The following is an 18,935-nucleotide window of genomic DNA, read 5'->3' on the forward strand; positions in this document are numbered from 1 at the left end:
CTCTTCACATAGTCCAGGATAATTGATAATGAAGTGGAAAGAACCCAGGTTTTGGACATGGAACCTCAAAGTCAAATCCTGGGTCCACTGCTTAGCAGTTGCATGGCCGTGAGTCAGCACCCTTCTGCATAGAAGGAGGATAAAATCCCTGCCCCACTTTTTTCGCAGGATTAGTATAAGGACTCGGTGAGATTAATGGAAATAAAAATGCTTTAGGAGACTGTGAATGAGGAAGTATAATGATTCACTTTTGTTTTCCCACTTAATTCTGAAGAAAATATGAGGGTGAGGGATTGGGCTGGTTGATCCCTCTAGGTAGAAAGTACAGAGAATAACGTCCTCAGAAACGTGTGAGTTGCACTCAACCTGCGTAATGAGTTGATGTGTTTCTAGTGTTGTCCTCACTCCTCCTCATCTTCACCGTAGTCCAAATGCTGATTCCAGGCCTTCTAATAGAAAGCCTAACTAAATATGTGATTCAAGCAGACACAGTTGTCCCAGCAACAGGAGCCTGTTCTGCCAATGTCATGGTTACTCTTCCCCACTTTTGTCTCCCAGATGCTGCTGCAGATTGCTGATGATTTTATTGAGAGTGTGGTGACAGCGGCCTGCCAGCTTGCTCGGCATCGCAAGTCCAGCACCCTGGAGGTGAAAGATGTCCAGCTGCATCTAGGTATGTTGTCTCGTTTCTCCCTGAGGCATCCACACTGTTGCTCCTTCAGGACCACCAGGAACGTGTAGTCAGAGGAACTTTCATGTCAGGATTAGACTTTTGGGCTCCGGGATAGATGTATTCATTCAATTAGCATCACATAGAGAAGAGAAATCCATCCATGGTCAGGAGAATAAGCCCAGGCATTGGATTTGCCACTTTCTATCTGTATCACCTTGTCCTTCCTCCTTACTTTCTCTTAGAGCCTGTTTTCTCATTTGTAAAGTAGAGATCATAATATCATCCTTACAGGGTGATCGTGAGAATTATGGGTTATATTTGTCAGGTGACTCGGGGCCTGGCACAAAGTAAGAGTTTTGTAAATGTAGCTATTATGTTTCCACCATTTAAATAATGGTGTTTCTCTTCCAGTTTTTAGCCTATTTATCCATTCCCCCCCAAAAAATTATAATCATAATGTACATATAATTTTGTATTCCATTTTTCTACTTACCAGACACTAAATTCAAGCTTGGGTTTTTCTGAGAGATACTCGCTAACATTGCTAACATCATCACTTGGGAAATGAATAAGCCCCCTTCTGCACTGGTTACAGTGTGCTCAAAAGAAAGTGAACAATCTTGTGAGTACAAAGATAATCAGGCCAACTGAATGAGGCAGAAGAAATTAAGGGATTCAGTATAGATCAACCCATGAGTAATTACTGAAAGGCTTCCTTCCCGGTGACAGGAAGATACAGCTTGGGGAAGTGCTGGTAATCTTGGTGGAATAAGTAACATACTTCTGGTTCATATTGCTGGTTTTAATAACAGAAGACAGATATTCCAATTATCTATTATTAGGTAACAAACTTAAAATGATAACAGTGGCTTAAAACAGTAACAATTGTTTATTTTGTTCATATGTCTGGGGGTTGACTGGGCTTAGCTAGGCAGTTTTGCTGAGGGTCTCTCATGTAATTAAAGTCAGGTGGTACCTAGGGCTGAGATTGTTTTGAAGGAAGATGTATTAGTCTCCTAGGGCTACTGTAACAAAGTGCCACAAACTAGGTAGCTTAAAACAACAAAATTTATTCTCTCACATTTCTGGAGGCCAAAAACCTAAAATCAAGGTATCAGGAGGGCCGTGATCCCTCAATGCTTCTGTGAAGAATCCTTCCTCACCTTTTCCTAGCTGCTGGGTGGCTAGCAATCCTTGGCATCCCCTGCGTATAGTTGCGTCACTCTGTCTATGCCTCGGTCTTCACGTGGCCTTCTCCCTTGTGTGTGTCCCTCTCTCTGTCTCTTCTCCTCTCGTGGGATGCCAGTCATACAGGATTAAGGGCCCACCCTACTCCTGTACGACCTCATCTTAATTAATCGTATCTGCAATAACCCTATTTCCAGTATATTCTGAGGTACTGGGGGTTAGGACTTAAACATGTCTTTTTTGAGGGACACAATTCGACCCATAACAGAGTTTCATCATGTCCAAGTCTGATATTGGGGCTAGAAACTCTCAAAATGCTGGGATTCCAGGGGCGCCTGGGTGGCACAGTCAGTTAAGTGTCAAAATCTTGGTTCTGGCTCAGGTTGTGATCTCAGGGTTGTGAGATTGAGCCCTGAGTCAGGCTCAGTGAGGAGTCTGCTTGAGATTCTTGCTCCCTCTCCCCCTGCCCCTCCTGCTCGTGCTCTCTCTCTTTCTCTCTCTAAAATAAATGAATCTTAAAAAAAAAAAGAACAACCTGGGACTCCACAGGTCTCCCTCTCTCTGCAGTCTCTCAACACGGTCTCATCCTGTGCAGTCCCAGGATAGGTGGACTTCTTACATGGTAGCTGAAGGCTCCCAGGATGTGTGTCCCATAACCACCTGGCAGAAATTGCACGGCCTTTACTAATGTAGTGTCTGAAGTCACACAGCATCATTCCTACTGAATTCTATTTTTTTTCCTAAAGATAGATTTATGTATGTATGGATTTATTTATTTATTTATTTATTTATTTATTTATTTATTGGGGGGGGGCATGCAAGCAGGGGGAGGGGCAGGGGGAGAGGGAGAAGGAGAGCAGCAGACTCCCGGCTGAGCTCGGAGCCAACAATGCAGGGCTCGATCTCAAGACCCTGAGATCATGACCTGAGCCAAAATCAAGAGTCAGATGCTTTACCGACTGAACCACCCAGGCACTCCCTAAATTCTATTCTTTGAGGCTATCACAAAGATATGGCCAGGTTCAAGGGGAAGGAACATAGCCTCCACTTCTTCTTCTTCTTTTTTTTTTTAAGATTTTATTTATTTATTTGACAGAGAGAGAGAGAGCGAGAGCAGGAACACAAGCAGGGGGAGTGGGAGAGGGAGAAACAGGCTTCCCACCGAGCAGGGAGCCCGATGTGGGGCTCAATCCCAGGACCCTGGGATCATGACCTGAGCTGAAGTCAGACGCTTAACCACTGAGCCACCCAGACATCCCTAGGCTGCACTTCTTGATGGGAGGCATGTAACAGAATTTGCAGACATGTTTTAAAACCATCACAACGCAAATTGATAGCGACAGAAAGTAGAATGGTGGTGACAAGGGGCTGTGGGAGGGGAAATGGGGACTTATTTAATATGTACAGAGTTTTAATTTGAGATGATGAAAACGTTTTGGAAATGGATAATGGTAATGGTTGCACAACAGTGTGAATGTGCTGAATGCCACCAAACTGTATACTAAAAAATGGTTAAAATGGTAAATTTTATGTATATCTTGCCTCAAAAACCCCACGCACAACAGATTATATTACTTTGAGAGTTTGGCATTCCTATTTTTAAATATTTTGTATTTTAATTATTGATAATACAATTAGAATATTAGGTTATTCATTAAGGGTGAGAAGTAATTATCACAGCAACAAGAATACTCACAATTCTGCATGGCCAGAACAGCTTCTGTAGCAGGCCTAATGGAGGCTGAATCATAATCAGAAGATTGCTTAGGGGGTATGGGATCGGAGCGTGGGGAATTAGGGAACCTGGTATTGAATGGCACCAGACCACCTAGGTCTGCTGCACACCACTACCCCAACAAAGATAAGCTTGCCAATGGAGCTGTAAACTCTGGACACCACCTCTCTCCTGACAGACTGGGATGGGCAGAGCTGGGTTTGCTTCTGACCCGATTTCCTATACTTGCATAATTGACTAACCTCCCCTTCTGATGGATAAAGTCTTGAGAAATATGAAAGTTCAATGACATAATGTACATGGAATGCTTTGTACAATGTTGCTTTATGCCACACATTTTTTTTTTTTTAAAGATTTTATTTATTTATTTGAGAGAGAGAGAATGAGAGACAGAGAGCATGAGAGGGAGGAGGGTCAGAGGGAGAAGCAGACTCCCTGCCGAGCAGGGAGCCCGATGCGGGACTCGATCCTGGGACTCCAGGATCATGACCTGAGCCGAAGGCAGTCGCTTAACCAACTGAGCCACCCAGGCGCCCTATGCCACACATTTTTTTTAAAAGATTTTATTTATTTATTTGACAGAGAGAGACAGCGAGAGAGGGAACACAAGCGGGGGAGTGGGAGAGGGAGAAGCAGGCTTCCTGTGGAGCAGGGAGCCTGATGGAAGGCTTGATCCCAGGACCCTGGGATCATGACCTGAGCCGAAGGCAGACACTTAACGACTGAGCCACCCAGGCACCCCTATGCCACACATTTTTACTATACCTTTTAGTCACTAAATGATTGTTGTTGCTATTACATTAATATTATATAAAATATAAATGCATGCACATTTAGGGACACCTGGGTGGCTCAGTCAAGTTAAGTGTCTGCCTTCGGCTCAGGTTGTGATCCTGGGGTCCTGGGATTGAGCCCTGCTTCTCCTCTCCTGCTGCCCCTCCCCCCAGCTTATGCTTTCTGTCAAATAAATAAAATCTTAAAAAATAAATGCATATTTAAATATTTTGCTACACATATTTAATGTGTGTGCATTCTTGCCTGGTAGCTTTTTTTTCAGATTTAAAAAAAATTTTTTTTAAAGATTTATTTATTTTAATTTTTTAAAAGATTTTATTCATTTATTTTGGAGCGAGAACAAGCAGGGAGAGGGAAAGGGAGAGACTCTCAAGCAGACCCCATGCTGAGTGAGGAGCCAGATGGGGGCTCAGTCCCTTGACGCTGAGATCATGATCTCAGCTGAAACCAAGAGTTGGACACCTAACTAACTGAGCTACCCAGCGATCCGGGATTTATTTATTTATTTGAGAGAGAGAGAGCCAGGGGGAGGGGTAGAGAGAGAGGGAGAGAAAGTCTTAAGTACACTCCCTGCTAAGTTCGGAGCCCAAGTCGGGGCTCAGTCCCACGACCTCGAGATCAGGACCTGACCTGAAACCAAGAGATGGTTGCTCACCCGACTGCACCACTCAGGTGCCCCTAAGATTTTATTTTTTTATGTAATCTCTACACCTAATGTGGGGCTTGAACTCAAAACCCTGAGATCAAGAGTCGCATGCTCCACCAAGTGAGTCAGCCATGCGCACCACTACTCTTTCTTTAAAGAGACTTTGCAGATCCATATCCTGATCCACTTTGTGTGGATTGTAAAGTTTAATTCCCAAAGAATGATCTCAGTGTCACTTTCAAGTACTGACAACAGATATTATTAGCAGAAGCCTTCAGCATTTTTATTTTCAAAGAAATATTGGAGGAGGGACGCCTAGGTGGCTCAGTTGGTTGGGCGTCTGCCTTCTGCTCAGGTCATAATCCCGGGATCCTGGGATCAAGTCCCGCATTGGGCTCCTTGCTCAGTGGGGAGCCTGCTTCTCCCTCTGCCTGCCACTCTCCCTGCTTGTGCTCTCTCTCTCTCTCTGACAAATAAATAAAATCTTTTTTTTTTAAGATTTTATTTATTTATTTGACAGAGAGAGAGACAGCGAGAGAGGGAACACAAGCAGGGGAGTGGGAGAGGGAGAAGCAGGCCCCCCGCCGAGCAGGAAGCCTGATGCGGGGCTCGATCCCAGGACCCTGGGATCATGACCTGAGCCGAAGGCAGGCACCTAATGACTGAGCCACCCAGGCACCTCTAAATAAAATCTTTAAAAAAAAAAAAAAAGACAAGGTGCCTGGATGGCTCAGTCGTTAAGCGTCTGCTTTCGCCTCAGGTCATGATCCCAGGGTCCTGGGATCGAGCCCCGCATCGGGCTCCCCCGCTTGACGGGAAGCCTGCTTCTCCCTCTCCCACTCCTCCTGCTTGTGTTCCCTCTCTTGCTGTGTCTCTCCCTGTCAAAAAAAATAAATAAAATCTTTAAAAAAAAAATATTGGAGGAGAGCTATATATAAAATTCTTCTAGAACCAAACATGAATCATTCATGCACCCAGTAGTTACTGTACGTTAGACACAAAGTATAACTATAAAACCACTAATATTCAATTTAAGTAAGTGCTGTGCGTGGGGCAAAACAGATTTGTAAGTCTGTTTTTACTGCTTTCGGGGAGTATGATAAAGTATGTAACTCCTTTTGAGTAGACTTATTCCCTAAATAATCTTGTGTAAGTATAATTTTTTATACTGGGTATACTTAAAGTGCAACACGCTTTTATTTGTGGCTTTGGGCCCCTGTCGCTATGCCAGTTACTGACACAGTCTAATAAATGGAATCTGCCCTGTTGGAACTTCTGGTGACACTCTCACAGGGATGACATATCCACTGGCACCGGGACACAGGGCTGTGGTATGGACTTACCCATGTCTCTGTGCATTTATCCCAGGCTCTGGGATTGCACTGTGCCCTTGAATGCTCTCAACCGCCCTATGAGGTGGTTATTACAGTTGTTACTACCATGTAAAAGATGAAGAAACTGAGACCCAGCGTCATCCAGCTCCACAGTGAAGCAGCAGAGCTGGAACTCAGCTCTTAACTCCTGAACACTAGGAATGCCTGTCTGCTCCTCCTCTTCCTTTGGGTTTGAGAGGGGTGACTTTGAACATAGGAGTAAGACAACTGAAGGGGCACCTGGCTGACTCAGTCAGTGGAGTGTGCGACTCTTGATCTCGGCATCATGAGTTCGAGCCCCACATTGGGCATGGAGCCTACTTAAAAAAAAGAAAGAAAAGGGGCGCCTGGGTGGCTCAGTCGTTAAGCGTCTGCCTTCGGCTCAGGTCATGATCCTAGTGTCCTGGGATCGAGCCCCGCATCGGGCTCCCTGCTCGGCGGGAAGCCTGCTTCTCCCTCTCCCACTCCCCCTGCTTGTGTTCCCTCTCTCGCTGTGTCTCTCTCTGTCAAACAAATAAAATCTTTAAAAAAAAAAAAAAAAAAAAAAAAAAAAAAAAAGAAAGAAAGACAACTGAAGAACAAAGGAATTTCCTCTTCTGTGGAGCTGCATGGAAACCTTAGGGCTCAGTGCTCACAGCCTGGACTCAGTTACTCCTTTGTCTTTGCAAGAAGGTCGAATGGTGTCATTTAAAACCTTGGAGGCACCACATGTGATTCTCCATTTGTATTCCATAGACCTGTCTGCAGGGCCACTGTTCATTACTACAGTTGATCGCTCAGATTAGTCCTCCCTGACCCTTGTCCGAGGGTCACACTGCACCCTGATCCTGCCTTCACTGCCCCCTTATCTCTGTGCTGGCCTCTTCCTTGCAGAACGCCAGTGGAACATGTGGATCCCAGGATTTGGCTCTGAAGAAATCCGACCCTACAAAAAGGCTTGCACCACAGAGGCCCACAAACAGGTGAGGAGCCATCAGAACCCCAGGGCAGCCACAGTCCACCCCTTGAGCTGTCTCTGAGGGAGCGCACACAGCTATGGTCCCTGCACTTGTTACTCCCTCCACACAGGAAGCTCTGCTTCCTGGACCAAAGATCAGAGAGGGCAAGAGGCAGCAGGACTCCACAGGAGAACAGTCAGTTACTTCTGTGGTACTCTGCTGTTCCCACATGGGGTCTCAGTTTTTCCTGTCAACCCTGATGGGTGTCACTTAAAGCTGTTAATTGTAGGTTCTTCTAATATGGACAGAACTCGCCCCGTCCACATCTCCCTAATGAAATCTCTCTGCACTGTGGCTGATTGGAACGTCGTGTGTGGCCCTCTCACTAGAGGGCAGTTTAAAGAAAGGAGAGAGGGGCGCCTGGGTGGCTCAGTCGTCAAGCGTCTGCCTTCGGCTCAGGTCATGATCTCAGGGTCCTGGGACTGAGTCCCGCGTCGGGCTCCTTGCCTGCTTCTCCCTCTGCCACTCCCCCTGCTTGTAGTCTCCCTCTCTCTCTGGCAAATAAATAAATAAAATCTTTAAAAAAAAAAAAAAGAAAGAAAGAAAGGAGAGACAGGCTGTACTTGTGCTGGAGGGTAGCACGCAGGCTGCTGGGCCAGGCCTTCTGGCCTCTGTCCCTCTGACTGCAGACCTGAGGGGTCAGTACAAGAACCTAACTCCACTTCTGCTGTGCAACAAGTTGTGTCTCTCATCGGTCAGTCTAATAGCAATGATGGCTTCCTTTTAACAAAGGCTTAATTTAACTGGCTGCTCTGATTTGAAAAGTGAGCTTTTTCCAAGCTTGATGGGCACATTTGGGTGGTTCTGGCTGAGTGTCCCTTGCTTGTCCATAGCCTGGATCTGTGGAGTGTGTATGTTTACAGACCTCACAGAGGAAGCCCTATAGGGAAGTCACCAATAGCCTGAATCAAAGGGCCACAGTATGCTTCAGAAGGGAGTCCCTTCAGACAGTGGATGGTCATTTTGGCTCTGTTTCCAAATTACCTACTTTTCAGCGCTCTCTCTCTCTCTCTCTCAGCAAGTATCATAATATTAGGACAGTGTCTTGGTCAAAAGAGTAAACAAAGCAAATCAGTAATTTGGCCAGTGGCTGGTAATAGTAAAATTTGAAACCCCCATGACCTGAATGTTTCCCTGATGGGTTGTGGTGGAAATTGTTAGTGTCCATTTCCTTCATTGTAGGTCATCAAGTGTGAAATGTCAGCTCCCTTTATGTGTGGCCACAGGCTTGGAACAGCCCCCTTCCCTATTTTCTTCATCCTCAGAGAGATTAGTCTGGGGGCCTGGAAACACACACTTGGATGGCCTCAGTCCCCAGAAGACAAGAGCTGTCATCTTCTGGTTTTAACTTTTTTGCCATCCTGCTAACCTCCAGCAGTTTGGGTCTTTTGGTCAATGAAATGGATCCACTATCTAAACATCTCTTGGGGCCCTGAAGACTGCTCTCAGGCTCAAAGGAGCCTGCTGAGCTGCCCTGTGAATGTAGGTTCCCCAGGGCTCTGGCTTGTGGTATAGACCGTGCCCCACGTGGGTGACTGGGAAAGTTCCTGACTCTAAGCTGTGTAATTGGTTATTTCGCTCTCCTTTCAGAGAATGGCACTGATCCGGAAAACAACCAAGAAATAACACACGGGAAGGTCAGGGAATGGACAACAATGTATTTGGAGATACTTGAGCTGAGACCTCAGCCATCTCATCCTTGGATTTTTTTTTTAATGCTTTACAGAGAAGCATATATTTTTTATTAACAGTGCAGCAATATCTATAATGACTGAGAGGATCTGCCAAAAGAATAAAGCCTCCTATCCCAACTTCCAGTCCCTTTTCCCTGCCGTCTCAAAGAGGAACGATGTATCTTCCAGAGAAGATTTTATTTGTGGTTTATTATATAAGTGATTGAATATGGGACAAAGCATTATGGTCTTGTTTGGTGAGACAGTATTAGCAGGATTTGTAGAGGTTTGTGTTTCTTCTCCCTTCCCCTTTTCCCTGTACTTTGTAATGTCAGTGTTTATATGAATATGACTTTCATTTGCTTTTCCAGAATAAAGAAGTTATTAATCGAAAGACAGGGTACATGGCTTACAGCCTTTGAAAGGCCAGAGGGAGTTAAGAGGACAAGGAAGGCTGGATGTAGCTCTCTGTCAGCAGGTGGCAGCACCATTATTCATTTCTGTGAGGAGAAAAAAACCAGGAATTTTTCTATTATTTTACTCCAAGGAAGGCCATACCATGAGTAGGAGTTTGAGTCCAGTTTCTCTGCCATAAAAATGGGGCAGAGTGACCTTCTCTCATGAACCCCAAACTGAAGAGGCATCCTGGTTTTGGCAAAACCTTTTTTGACCTGCTCTTCTGGAACTCCTGGAGTTCATCCTTGGCCCTAAGACAGGATGGCAGTGACCTGGGGAAAGGCCCATCTGTGCCGGTGCCTTTTCTGTTCTTAGTTGTCGACATCCCTGATCCTGGTATTTTCTCCATCATGCAAAGGAAGCCAGGCCCCTAAGACCTCAGGGTCATGACCTTCAGTGGCACCTAGCATCATCCCGTCCTGAGCCCAGCATAGCCCTTGTGGATTATGAGGGTTCCTTGGGCTTCAGAGGGCCTGGCTCTTCCATCCAGGGGTCACCAGCATGGGCACATTGTCCTTGCCCTGCTTTTCACCCCCTCCCACTCGGAGTTTGAGCCCAGAACCCTTCTCTTCAAGCCTCGTAGATCTCTTGAGGCTGTGCTGATGTTCCTGTTGCTCTTGGCCAAGGTGCGCACCCAGAGAGGCAGCCAGCTTCTCCCCTTCCTCCGGCATCAGCTGTGCTCAGGCACCAGGTCTCTCTTGTGGCCTACCACCAGGAAGAGGATGTTGAAGGGTTTCACTTTTTCCAGAACCTTCCAATGCCACTGGGTGACACTCTCAAAGGATGTTCTGTTGGTGATATCAAACAGCAAAAGGCCTCCTGCTGAGTTCCGATAGTAGGAGCGAGTCACTGACCTTGACAGCTACGAAGGAATCCAGAATTAGTTTTGAATCCTCCATTGAGGACAGAAAGGGACAAAGGAATTGGGGCAGTTTAACGGAAAGAGCTGGGGGAGAGTCCATAGTTCTCAATTCTTGATCCGCTGTGTGACAGGTAAGTGGCTTCATCTATCTTGAGTCTTGTCCTACCTGTATGTGGAGGGGCTGTTCATTCAGCAAGTATTTATAAGCTGGGCCTGGGCCTGGGCCTGGGCTGGGCAGTGGGCTACACTGATGAATAAAAAACACAGGGAGCAGCCCTGCTATAGGGTGAGTGAAAAACTGCCTCTGTGTCTGGGGCACCTGGGTGGCTCAGTCAGTTAAGCCTCTGACTCTTAATTTCGGCTCAGGTTGTGATCTCCGGGTCCTGGGATTGGCCCTGCGTGGGGCTCGGCACTCCATGTGAAGTCAGCTTGAGATTTTCTTTCCCTCTGCCCCTCTCCCCGCTTGCACGTGCTCGCTCTCTTTCTGGAATAAATGGATACATCTTTTAAAAAACAAACAAAAAAAACTGCCTCTGTCCCTAGGGCTGCAAAGGAGAGAGAGGTTGGGGGGGGCAGGGGGGGGCTGACCAGCCGAGTTGAGGGACTCAGGTGAAGGGGTGGAGATCTCTGAGGGAGCGAGAACTGCGTGGAAGCAAGCCTGAGGCCAGCTCGCAGGCATTGTGGCGAGGTCCAGTGCCCAGGCTTCAGAGGCTGCCGTGTGTGTGTGTGTGTGTGTGTGTGTGTGTGTGTGTGTGTGTGTGTGTCTATCTGTATGTCTGTGCTGTGTGTCTATCTGTCTGTCTTGCAGGAGTGGGAGGGTGTAGTGTAGGCAACTAGGTAACCCTCCAGGCTGGCCTTGTGCTTCCCATCCCTCCTCAGCCTGAGAAATACCTTTTTTTCTCTTTTTTTAAAGATTAATTTATTTATTTTAGAGAGAGAGAGAAAGCAGGGGCAGAGGGAGAGGGAGAGAGAAACTCAAGCAGACTCTCTGCTGAGCTCAGAACCCAACGTGGGGCTTGATCTCACAACCCTGAGATCATGACCTGGGCTGAAACCAAGAGTCAGACGCTCAACCAACTGAGCCACCCAGGCGCCCCTGAGTAATACCTTTCTTAATTGTTAGACATTTTAGGGCTATTAGAAAGACTCCATCTGGTAAGAGGATTCTGGTGCTAAAAACAGGCATATAAACAAAAAGTTTGAAAACTGTGCAGGTGCTAGGGGGCAGTGGAGTTTCAGGTGGTGGACTGATGTGATTGGGTTTACATGTTAAAAGCCTTGCTCTGGCTGCCAGCATGGAGAATGGAGTTGGAAACAGGCAGGAGGGGGGCCAGCCAAGAAGGTACTGCGGTTAATTCGGACTAAAAGTAAAGGAATATGGCATGCGAGGTTTTCCTGAGAAAGGACTAACCAAAAGATAGAGGTAGAGGTTGGTTGCAACAACACGGGTGAGTTTTGGACACAGAAGGAGCCATCTGGGACCACAAAGCCATCCTGAAAAGTCTCCTGTGCCTGCATGAGGGGAAGCAGGGAGGAGGAGGCCTGACGTGGACTGGAGCCTTACAGTTACCTGTAGTTAGAAAAGGCCCCAGCGTCACCCAGTGCTGCCCCATCTCTTACAGGTAAGAACATCAAGATCTGGAGAGGTCATTATGTCCTGTCTGAGGTCCCTGGGCAGGCCGGGACTCAGAGCTGTGCTCTTGGTCCATTGTCCATCCTCATGGGAGCCCTGGCCTCAAAGCGCTTGTCTAGTGGGGCAACAGAGCGTGAAATCTCCACGTGCCCTGAAGGCTCGGAGAAGGAATTGATACATCCGGTTGGGCCAAGCCTTGAAGGATGAACAGAATTTTGACAGAGATGGAGGAAGGACATTCCAGACAAGGGACCCACACATGAAAGACCCAAAGGGAGCTTGTTAGCAGAAGGAGCTTAACACTTATTGGGCACTTAACACACAGCGTCCTATTTAATCCTCTAACAAAGCTGTCGGGTAGGAATTGTTCTCATTTTACCACGAAGACCAAGGCTCAGAGGTAGAGGACAGGGGCTGGGCTCCCACCCAGACACCTTCAGCTCCAGGCTGTGTGTGGAGGGCAGGATGGGTTTTCTGTCTTTACCCACTAAGTTTCAGTGGCTCCCAGAATGGGCAGGGTCTTCCGAAAGGCTCCCATGGGTGGCAGACTGGCTCTGTGCCTTCAAAAGGGCAAAAGGCAAGGATCCAGGCCTGGGAGCCTGACCTTGTCGAAGCTGCTGTGGCTGGAGGGTTTAGTCAGGGTGCTGCTTTGGAGAGGGAGTTTTGCTTGCTCAGACTAGTCTAGGGAGAGACCTGAAGGGACTATTCTGGAACTTCACTCTTAGTACAGAAGCAGAACCCAGTTCACATCTCCAGAAGTGGGTCATGATCTTTAAGAACTTTAGTTATTTCCCCACAGTGTTTACTTTGGTAGTCTCTGTTCCATTACAGTGATGAATAAAACGCTCAGGGAAAAAGGGAAATTCCATTTTGTGAATTCCTACTGTGTGACCAGCACTGCCTTTGATTTCTCATCAAACCCTTTCTAAAACCCTGCGTGAGTTAGGTATTAGTATCCTCATTTTCCAGAGGAGTCCACTGAGGCTTGCGGAGATGAAGTGAGTTGACCAGGGTCCACAGTTACACATAGTGGAGCTGGGAGTCAAACCCAGGCTTGACTGCAAAGCCCACCGTAATGTAGGCAGCTGGGATGAAGCTGTGGTTAAGAAGAAGTGACACTTAACCTGAGTGTGGCAAGCCAGTCTGGTCACCCAGGGAGAGGGGAGAGGGCTGGGGCCATCCAGTGGAAGGAAACAGCATGTGCAAAGCCCAGGGCTGCAGGTGGTTGGGAATTTGTCAGGGCCAAGGAGGGGGAGAGGCAGCGCGCACTAGCTCCGGAAGGGCCAGGACTTTGAATTCTAGGAGGGGAACAGCCATGTCAAATATACTTTAAAAACTTCCCTCTGGGGCGCTGTGGATGCTGAATCAACAGGGGACACCCTACAGGCCTCAAGAGGGGCGGCACAGTCTCCACTAGAGACCGCAGGGCCTGAACTATGACAGCAATGGCCCTCAGGGCAGGGGGGCAGGGGCGCGGAGGCTGCTTCTGAGCAGCTGTGGGAGGCGGGGCTCAGCTGGCAGGTGGGTCTGCCCCCCTCCACTGCTCTTCTCTGCTTTTCCTCTTAGCCAGCGGGCTGGGCTAAGAGGCAGCTTCCTGCTGCTGCCAGAATCCTACCCATCAAAGCCACTTGTAGCCTCCAGAGGGTTTGCCACATGGCAAGGGGCTTGTGAGCGTGGGACCGGAGCCCCGAGGCACAAGATAGGACCTTCTGGGCCTGGCCCGAGGCGGTGGACGAGGCCTGGGTTCACCAGCTGAGCCACATCAGTTTCCCATCCTGGACTTTAGGTCCCTGTCTGTGAAATGGACAAGCTGAGCCCCACCTCACAGTTTTGCTTCGGGGATAATAATAAGCCATAGAATGAGCCCACAATGTATGAGCTTATGTGTGTGGTAGGAATTCACATAATACTTCATTTAATCCTCACAACAACCTTGTGAGACAGAAACTACTGTTCTCCCCATTCTACAGATGGGAAACTGAGGCTGAGCAGCCTGCTGAACAGTCCTCAAAGGAGGCAGCTGGGGACAGTGGGCAACATCTTCTTGGAGATGGACCCAGCCTTGGGAGGGCCTAGGCTCAGGCCGGTCCTCCAGTGCCCAGCCAGGATTTGGGCAGAGAAGGTCAGTTTTTTCTTCCTCTCTTCAGGGATTTGGGGAGGTTTTGAACACCTAACAGCAAAATCCCCACCTCCATCCCCAGGACGAGCTGCTCATCTCCCAAACAAGCTTTGGTTTACACTGTACTCCTATTCAGGGAAGCTCTGGGAAATAAGAAACCACAGACCAAGTTGAAGGTCACTCCCTGCTTCTTCACTTACTCTAGCTGCTCAGATCTCCAGTAAATTCCTAGAAAGAGCCCAGCTCTTTCCTTGTTCCTTACCTCGAGGCTTCTCCCTCTGCTCACTGGTTTCGGTTAACCTCACTGGGCCTTAGTCTGCACATCAATAAAATGGAACAATAGTACCTACCTCAACTGGACATAAGAAGTAAGTTCTGGCCACTGTTCTTTCGGCCCAGACTGCTGCTCTTAGCTGGGCCCCTCTCCTCCCTCCCCCAGCTCTCAGCTCAAGGTCATCTTCTCAGGGAGGCTCTCCCTGACCAACTGCTCTAAAGAAATCAGTCCCATCTTTCTCAGCCCTGTCTCCAGGATCTGTGGGCTTCATAGCACTTATAACTGGAGATCATTTAGTTCACTTATTTACTCGTTTTGTTCTCTCTCCCACTAGAATGTCAACCCCAGGAGGGCTTTTCTGTCATGTTCACTGCTGCATCCTCAGAGCCCAGAACAGAGTAGATGCTTATTTTTTTTAATTGATGAAGGAATGATAACATTATCAAAAACAGTCATTTCCCTCTCCCTCTCCAAGCTTCCCCATCGGTGAAATGAGGGTAACCGTGCCAACCTTGCAAGACTATCATAAGGATGAGTGATGAAGTTTTAAGAGAGGAGGTAGGGAGGAGGCAGTGCAAAGGGAGACCCACCCTAGCCCAGCCCCATGGGGAGGAAGCTAAGAAACCCTCCCTGACTGGAAACCTCCCAAGAACCCTAGGAAGAAGGGATTATCAGTCACATGGTGCTGAGGAGGAATCTGAGACTGAGTAAGCCCCAGGTCACAAAGTGAGTGAAGTGGTTGTGCTCTTTTTTGCTGTGGAACTGTCCCTGCCCTTCCTGTGCCCACTGGCACAATAATACCCCCTCTACACCTGCTGAGATTCTTACCAACACAAACACTATCTCCAGGAAGCCTTCCCTGATTGCCCTAGAACATTCTCTGCCTAGCTGTTCCTGTTCCCCAGGAGGCAATTGCTGAGCTGAGGATTAGCGAGCAGACATTGATTAGAGGGTTCTTGAGATCAATACCTGCTTGGGGGAGGAAGGGAGGGAAGTGGGACTGAGCAGAGGAAGAATTTAGCTGTGATGTTGTAAGAACAATGGCCTCAATCAGCCCCATGAAGAGTGATGAAGCTGGGTTTGACCTTCAGAGCTGGGGCAAGAGAACCAGGCCTTTAAACACTCCCCCACCCCCCAATAGATTCAACAGATCAACACTGGATGTGGGCAGCCCTGAGGGGTAGGCAGTTCCCAGAGGGTGCTGTGAGCCCACCATCATCGGCAGCACTCCCAGCAGCTGGGGGAGGGGGTGTTTAGGGGTGGGGCTAGAAGGCTGTGGGATCTGCAGCCCTGTAGGGACATCTTGGTGCCTAATCACAGTGTCCACTATGTGCCCAACCTAGGAGATGCTCGCTCGCCTTCATGCCTGCCTCCCAGATCCAGCGCCCGGCCTTGGAGTAGGGGCACTGGGCAGCGACCCTGAGGTTCAGGGCACACACTTAAGACTCATCCAATTCTGAGGACCTAAGGAGGCTCCCAGGTAGGCTTGCCCTGAAATTCCCTGCCCAGTCCTCGCCTGTGCAGCAGCGTCCAGACTCGGTGTGTCTCCGCGTCCAGGCTCGGGAGCGCTGCCAGAAATGTCAGAGGGGAAAGAGTGGTGAGGACAGTTCTTGTATTCAGCAATTAGCGGTATGGCTGGCTCTGGCTGAGCATGTCCCCCACATCCATTTCTCATTCATGCCCCCACCCCCCCACCCCTGCCGTGGCATGGGTCTTCTATGAGCCCCACTGACAACTGAGGAAACAGGCTGATGGACACGAAGCTGCACACCTGGCTTCTTAGAGCTTTCTGGCAGAAAGGGGCTGAGCTCTGAAACCCCAAATGCGGGAGGTGTGACTGCTAGGATACTGTTTATATTAACCCTTTGGCTACATTTGGCCCTCTGCTCTCCAGAAAGATACTGACACTCCCCATCCCAGCAGCACTTCTAAGGTTGGTACTGCTTTAACCCTTTCCTTCCCAGAGTCAACACTGGCATGGACCTGGGGCCTGCTTCCTGGGGGGGGCGCTGGGGACTTGGGTCTTGTGGATGAGCCGGACGCCCCCCCAGTCCTCCTCCAGCTTGATGTCCCCCTGATCCAGGGCCTGCTGGATGGCGTCAGCAAGGGTGCTGAAGGCCAGGTCCACATTGCAGTTATTTTTGGCGGAGGTCTCCATGAAGGCCATGCCCAGGGAGGCAGCCAGCTCCTCTGCCTCCTGGGCCGAGACACAGCGGGTGCTCTGCAGGTCACTCTTGTGGCCAACCAGTAAGAAGATCGCCTTATCCGGGCCCTGAGTGGCCATGACCTCCTGGTGCCAGTCGCAGATATGTTCAAAGGACTTCCTGTTTGTCACATCAAAGACCAGTAGGACGCCCACCACATTCCGGTAGAAGGACCTGGTGATGCACCTGAAGGACGCGGAGTGAGCTGGGTTTATGCCTTCCAGGCCCCCCCACAGGCAGGACGTCCCCCGCGTGCCCGGACTGCCTCACAAGCCCCATAGCTCTTTTCACACTGCCGGGTGCTTCTCTGCCCCCGGCCTCTGTGTCTGTCCCAACGGAGTGCCTGCGCCTCAGCTAGGGAGCAAGTTCAAGTCACCTCCTCTCTGGACCATTCCTGGAGGAAGCAGGTTTCCTGATGGCAGATTTTTGCTTCCCGTTCTCTGCCTGGCAAACTCCTACGCATCCTTCCAGGCCGTCCCAAACCTCTCTTCCTTTCCCATCTCCCTGGCACCTCCCGCTCTGCTCGCTCTGCTCCGGTGGGCTCTCTCAGCAGCCGGGTCACCCATCCCTCCAGGTCTCCGTGGCAGGACCCTTGCGCTCTCCCGGCGCCAGGGTCTCAGGCCTCTGGCTCGGGGGCTTGGCCCACCCGGCTGCATCTGTGGGACGAACGACTCCACGTGGAGGGCCAGAGAGCAGGGCTGGGTCCCCCAGACCTGTACCTTGGCCACTGAGGCCGAGCCCTTGGTGGTGGTGGGGGGGGTAACCGCCCTGGAGGCGGGGGGCACTGACCGCCCCCCCGGGTCCCTCAGCCCGCCCGGCCCGCACCTGAAGCGCTCGTGGCCCGCGGTGTCCCAGAGCTGCAGCTTGACGCGCGGCCCGGCTCGCAGCTGCAGCTTGCGGCTGTAGAACTCGACGCCCACCGTGGGCGCCCACTCGGACTCGGGTTCGGGCTCCGGGGCCCCGGGCGCGCCCGCCACATAGCGCCGCAGTAGCGACGTCTTGCCCACGGCCGCGTCCCCCAGCAGCGCGATCCGGAACTGGTAGCGGCAGCCCCCAGCCGCCATGGCCCCGCGTCCAGCCGCCCGAGGCCAGCCGCCCCGCCGCCCCGCCGCCCAGCCGCCCGAGGTCAGTCGCCCCGCCCCGGAGGCTGGCCCCGCCCCTCGGCCCGGGGCGCGAGACACCTGGGCACGTGCTCTCCGGCCTGGGGGCCCCAGTTTCGTCCTCTAATAACCCCTACTTCGCGGGATGGGAGATTAAAGAAGGCAGTGTGGGGAGGAGGAGGAGCGAGGGACGAGAACCAAACACGCACCTGCCCGAGACTAACACCGCCAGAGCGTTCACCTCATCCTGCCGGCCGGCTTCTCTCTCCAGCCCCACTCTCCGGGCAGTGCCCTGCTTGGGCCCCTGTTGCTGGAGCTGGAGGCACCACTCTAGAAAGTTGATGGTTTATAGGTGTCCCTTCCCCACCCAGGTGCTCCTTTCCCGGAGCTCCATTAGCCCTGGCCTAGGGCCTCCCAGGGCCTCCCGTTCAATGGTCGGGTTCAATGTTTAACAGCCCCCACTGCATCCTCAGCACCTGCCTGGGGCGGGGCCTCAGGGCCCAGAGAGGGATGCCAACAGGGCTGGCAGGAGGCCGGACAGACATAGGCAAATGCGATTCCAGAGAGAGTACTGTTGGCCTGTGGTCTGGACAACTAACATTTATGAGGCCAGATGGTCAGTTCTTCACTCTGCTGGCGACAACTTTGAGAGCACCATAGTGTGCCTATTCTAGAGCCGCAAGAACTGAGGCTTGTCTCAGGTCACAGAGCAGAGCTGAGACTCATATATGAGTTTGTCTCACTCTTCATTACCCCCCTGATGCCACAAAGGGGGACTGCAAATCAAGTACCAAGAGGAACAGGACACAGTGGTCAGGTCCCTGTGGGTTAGTGGCAAGGGTAAGGCAGGGACATCTGCCTCCAAGAGCCAGTCTACCCTCTCCAGTCAGGCCTTCTGGAAACCCAAGTTATCAAGGCTGGAGTTCTGGCTGGTCCCAAACAGTGCGTCTATTGGTTTAATCTCACTGTCCCAAAGTGGGTGGATTTTACCACTTTAACTTGTTTTGGCAAATTGGTGGTAAGGTGAAATCCTCACTGTTGCAAACAATCGAATCATCATATTTCCTTCTCACACAAACTTGTAAGGTGTTGTTATTCTCATTTTTACAGATGAGGAAACTTGAGGCTCAGAGATAAAGAATCCGAGGTCACTTAACAAGGAAGATAGACTAGCTGTCAAGTTTACCCAAGGCCAAAGCCTTATTT

At 50.0% G+C, this 18,935-nt stretch overlaps 2 protein-coding genes across 4 annotated transcripts in view; one reads left to right on the forward strand and one right to left on the reverse strand.

Annotated features, from left to right (window-relative positions):
* TAF12 (TATA-box binding protein associated factor 12) overlaps positions 1-9,475 on the forward strand; it is a 33,185-nt gene extending 23,710 nt beyond the window's left edge. For all 3 annotated transcript variants that reach the window (XM_078073545.1, XM_078073544.1, XM_078073546.1), the window contains 3 exons: positions 559-673; positions 7,284-7,372; positions 8,999-9,475. In XM_078073545.1, coding sequence (XP_077929671.1) covers positions 559-673; positions 7,284-7,372; positions 8,999-9,034 — 240 coding nt within the window. In that variant the 3' untranslated portion in view covers positions 9,035-9,475. The remainder of the gene's footprint in view (positions 1-558; positions 674-7,283; positions 7,373-8,998) is intronic.
* Positions 9,476-16,131: 6,656 nt separating this feature from the next.
* On the reverse strand, positions 16,132-17,710 carry RAB42 (RAB42, member RAS oncogene family). The gene is made up of 2 exons (XM_036102413.2): positions 17,455-17,710; positions 16,132-16,815 (listed from the first exon to the last, which is right to left on the reverse strand). Exons 1-2 carry the CDS (start codon positions 17,691-17,693, stop codon positions 16,392-16,394), a joined length of 663 nt encoding a protein of 220 aa, XP_035958306.1. The 5' UTR covers positions 17,694-17,710; the 3' UTR covers positions 16,132-16,391.
* Between the last annotated feature and the right edge of the window lie 1,225 nt (positions 17,711-18,935).

Source organism: Halichoerus grypus, chromosome 5 (genome assembly GCF_964656455.1).
Source record: "Halichoerus grypus chromosome 5, mHalGry1.hap1.1, whole genome shotgun sequence".
NCBI classification, from domain to species: Eukaryota; Metazoa; Chordata; class Mammalia; order Carnivora; family Phocidae; genus Halichoerus; species Halichoerus grypus.